The 4,239-nt window shown below is 36.4% G+C and overlaps 1 protein-coding gene across 1 annotated transcript; it reads right to left on the bottom strand.

The window, feature by feature from the left end:
• Positions 1 to 529: 529 nt before the first annotated feature.
• Positions 530 to 3,077, bottom strand: LOC149234542 (putative 2-oxoglutarate-dependent dioxygenase SLC1). Its single transcript, XM_089368301.1, has 4 exons — positions 2,775 to 3,077; positions 1,452 to 1,699; positions 1,034 to 1,364; positions 530 to 808 (listed from the first exon to the last, which is right to left on the bottom strand). The coding sequence occupies exons 1-4, from the start codon at positions 3,075 to 3,077 to the stop codon at positions 530 to 532; spliced, it is 1,161 nt and encodes a 386-aa protein (XP_089224427.1).
• Positions 3,078 to 4,239: the final 1,162 nt, after the last annotated feature.

Raw genomic sequence — 4,239 nt, 5'->3', positions numbered from 1 at the left:
AAAAAAACAATTAATTATATTTCTATTTATTATGGATAATGATTTATAGCTTAAAAATATTAATAACCATTTAAAAATATCATAATGTGATTTCCCAAAAAAAATTCTTGTGATATACCGTTTTATCTTTGAAGTTTTAAGCATCAAAACTGTGTCATTGTTTCTCATTCAATTAATTATTCACTATTCATTATGAAGCGAGAACTTGCATGGTTTATACCATTTTATCTTTGAAGTTTTAAGCATCAAAACTGTGTCATTGTTTCTCATTCAATTAATTATTCACTATTCAATATGAAGTGAGAACTTGCATGGTTTATAATGAAGACTTCAATATGAAGCGAAAACTTGCATGGTTTATAATTGATAAATACGATTCATAACTTTTTATGTACAGAAAATGTAGATTTTGCAAACAAACAGTTTCCATCTATGTCGGGCTGTACCCGTACTCAAAATATAGTACGATGATTCGTTTGTGATCATCATATTTGAGCAAATCATCTCATGAAATAAAAACAAATGTCTGTCAAATTTCATCCTTAGACGTGGCCATGACAAGACCAGGAAGTTTTATAGAATCCACGAATGCCTTGTCTTTGTACTCTTTGGAAGTCAGAAGATTCGTAAACTCGGCGAAGTTTGTGCCCCTGTACAGGGCTGGGTGGTGTTCATCAATGAGCTCGGGCGCAGGACCAATTTTTGCTTCGAAGGGCAAGCTCATGAAAGCCGCCACCGAAACTCGGGATTTCTCCGAGTTCACCACTGCTCGGTGCACCACGTTTTTGTATCGCCCATTGCTCAGAATCTAAATATATGAACCAGCCCACTGGTGAAAATTAGTCACTGGTTGGCTAGGTTGATCAACATATTTATGAAAAGGAGATCATTTTTTTTGGTTAAATCGGACGTTAAATTCACCTAAAGCTTGAGGAAAGGAACCTCTTTTAACACATACATCTACCGACACGAGAGGCATTAATTAGTTAATGTATTACTTAAGAAATTCATATAATTTAAAGAGTATAGTTACCTCTATATGATCGCCTATGTTTATTGTTAAGCATTTGGGCATTGGTCGTACTGCCTTCCATTGGCCTTGATGGAATATCTGAAACCCTCCGATCGAGTCTTGAGCGAGAACGGTAATGCAGCCATAGTCTGAATGTGGTGGTATCCCTAAGGTAAGCTCAGGTTCTGGACAAGCAGGATAGTAATTGAGAACCATAACTTGGCTGCCCTCATCACTAAAACCGTTTTCTACAATATATTTGTTGTGGGGCAATCCCAAGCTCTCCACTATCGCGCTCATTATCCTCACACACAACCGCCTCACATCTTTGCTATACGATGACGCCACGCTCCTGCAGGTATGACATCATGACAATCAGAGTATAACATCAACTTTACTCATTCTGTAAATAATCTGATCAATTTTGATAACGGCTCACCGATAATCAGAAGGATTTGAAGGCCATAGTGAAAGCATTTTGTCGAGGGGATGACAATAGAGCTTCAGAAAATCTCTCCAGCAGAAAACTCGATCTCTCAGATGATTGAAACTGGTACCATATCTCACTGCCTTCGTCGTGTCTTCAGAAAGAAATTTGTTCTTTTCTTCCATGGGCAGCGAGAAGAACTCAGTCACCACTCTCATCATCTCGCTCATTAACGAATCCTCAACACCGTGTTTAATCACCTGCAAATTAATTTAAAAATCGACCTTCACATATCGTGTATTCTGGGAAAGCTTAGTCTCACTTTACACGAATTTACACAGCTAGCGTGCAGTAAATCTAGAGTTGCGGGCACATAAAAAAATTATCATATACTTATTTATAAGCGCATAGTAGAACTTGGCAACCTCAGTAAGTATAGTCTAACATTGCTAAACTTATGTCAGGGATGGTAATGATAGATTTTTGGGAATATTTTGGAATTTGTCCGTTAGTTTAATATTGTTAAATTTATATTATTAATAATTAATAATAAATTTTTAGGATATTTTGAAATTTATCTATCAAAAAATGAAATAATTAAAATTTTTAAATTATCAAATTCCAAAATATTTCTCAAATCTACAATGAACATAAAAAAATCAGTAATATAATTTTATAAACTATTTAACTCTTTTAGATTTTTTTGGGATTAAATTTTGTCCAGTTTCAGGGGGCGTCAATCTCAATTTCCAAAATATCTTTGAATTTGATAGTAAGGAACCATATTAATGGTTTTATTTTTGTTTTTAACCACTCAAAATTTACCACTTACATAAATTAAACAAAATTTAAATAGTATATATATTCAATATAAATTTTCAAATTTTTTTAAAAATATTGTAAATATATTTTAAATTTACTTAATAATAAGAAATTATAATCTAACCTAGAGTTTAAATATAGTTAAGTTTAGATTTAAAGAAATTACTATGTAGCCTATACTAAAATTTAGATTTAAAAATTATACTAAAATTTAGATTTAAAAATTCAAAATTACTATTAGCGAGATTATCTATTGGAAAGTATATAAATGTATTCATACCGTGAATATTAAAAAACTAAGAGTTATCATATAGTGATATCGAAGTTCAAGTTTTTATTCTTAGCTTTTTATTTTTACTGGATGACACAATTTCGGAGTGCTTGAATGTAATTTGAATTTTATGAAATACCAATAAATGTAAATAGCTAATCTTCATCAAATTTCTAAAATAACCCACAATCACTGACCAGCATTCAATTAGAAAAAATATGGATAACTTCTAATAGTCGCACCTGAAAAATTCCGACCTCTTGGCACGCACGTCCAATAGCTCTAACAACTTGGAGGCGGTCAGGGCCTTCGAGGCCGGAAATGTCGATAACAGGAGGATCATATTCCGGAATGCCAACTGTTCTACAGGCAGTTGGACGCTCGTCCGCAGGAAAAATATAGTTGTCGGGAAGTACCTGCACACCCACCACCTCAGCTAGATGTTTGACGCTTCTGAACTTCAAACCGGTTTTGGTTACCTCTTCAGGGACCTCAATACGGCCAGCACCATCCCTCCTCCTCAGATTACACGAAACGGTAGCCATTGAAGAGTACATTGAAGAGGAACATTAATTGATGAGGCAACCAACTGGAAGGAGAGAATTTTTGAAGCGGGCAGAGAGACTTGAATAATGAATGGAAACGAGACTTGCAATGATTGGAAACGAAAACTAATGACTCAGCGGAGCAAAATAATTCTGAGGGGATGTCTCTCCCCCACTCTCCGGCCGTTATTTATAGCAGAACTTGTGATGTATAAAGCGTTAAATCGATTCCGAAATCCAAAAAAAAAAAAAAATTGCCACCGCCAAGATTCCCCTTCTATTTCTGGCGTTAAAAGCCCCAGGAAGACGAGTATCCATCCATGTAATTTTCGAAAATTTTCAGGTTTCCAGCCGATTTCTGCTGTAAAAGACCCAGGAAGTTGATGGTTTTAAAGAGAATTGTCACACTCCCTTCTATAAACCAAAAATTACAGTCATAAAAAAAAATTTATGATACGGTTAACCTTACCTTTGCAATCCTATATTTATTACACACTTATCGACTAAACCATCTACTACATGATCAGGTAAAGGTTTGGTGTCAATTGTAATAGTTAAAGTTCAATACCTTAACACCACGGTTATACATATGGTGTTTAAGATCAAACTATACGTGCTGCAAATCCTTTATTAATGATATGTATTGGCACTTGTGAGTTGACGGCGTTCAATTGGTGTTTACTGCCAATTGGCAGAGTAAGCACGCCAGCTCACTGCTACCGTAGCCAAATGGCCCCTCATCACGTGAAGGCCATGTGGTCTGAGAGGGTTGACCAACCCCGGGATTCACGCTCGGCCTCCCGCCCAAACTCAACGGTGGGGATTGCTTGGCTTGATCGGACGGTCCTGCCTTGGTTAGGGTTTGGACTTGGGTATAAAGGTTTAAACGTCTTCGATTATGGTTCATTTGCCATTCTCAGCTAACGATTTCCTCCGCTGGTTCACACTACATCCGCTGGTTCATACTGCATCCTCCAGACTCTCTGTGCTGTTCTGGCTCACCGTTCTTCTGCCTTTCCAGGTTTGTTACACCTCCTCTCCAGTTTCATTACCGGTTGTGTTTCACTGATTCTAATTTCCTGCAACTCCATAACTGGTTATGACTTTCTGTTCAATCCGAATTGCATCAGGGTGTGTTCGAACGATGGAGGAGTTGGAAACA

This window comes from Pinus tabuliformis, chromosome 8 (genome assembly GCF_031772625.1).
Source record: "Pinus tabuliformis cultivar Carrire ecotype Pingquan chromosome 8, CPIR1, whole genome shotgun sequence".
NCBI classification, from domain to species: Eukaryota; Viridiplantae; Streptophyta; class Pinopsida; order Pinales; family Pinaceae; genus Pinus; species Pinus tabuliformis.
The sequence above is the reverse complement of the archived record's forward strand: the minus strand, read 5'-3'. Positions and strand labels throughout refer to the sequence as shown.

Excerpts from the sequence above, each read along its gene's own strand:
- LOC149234542 (XM_089368301.1), bottom strand. The coding sequence starts at position 3,077 with ATGGCTACCGTTTCGTGTAATCTGAGGAGGAGGGATGGTGCTGGCCGT. Across the intron at positions 1,700-2,774 it reads AAGAGGTCGGAATTTTTCAG|GTGATTAAACACGGTGTTGA; the intron begins GTGCGACTATTA and ends ATTAATTTGCAG. Across the intron at positions 809-1,033 it reads ACATAGGCGATCATATAGAG|ATTCTGAGCAATGGGCGATA; the intron begins GTAACTATACTC and ends TCATATATTTAG.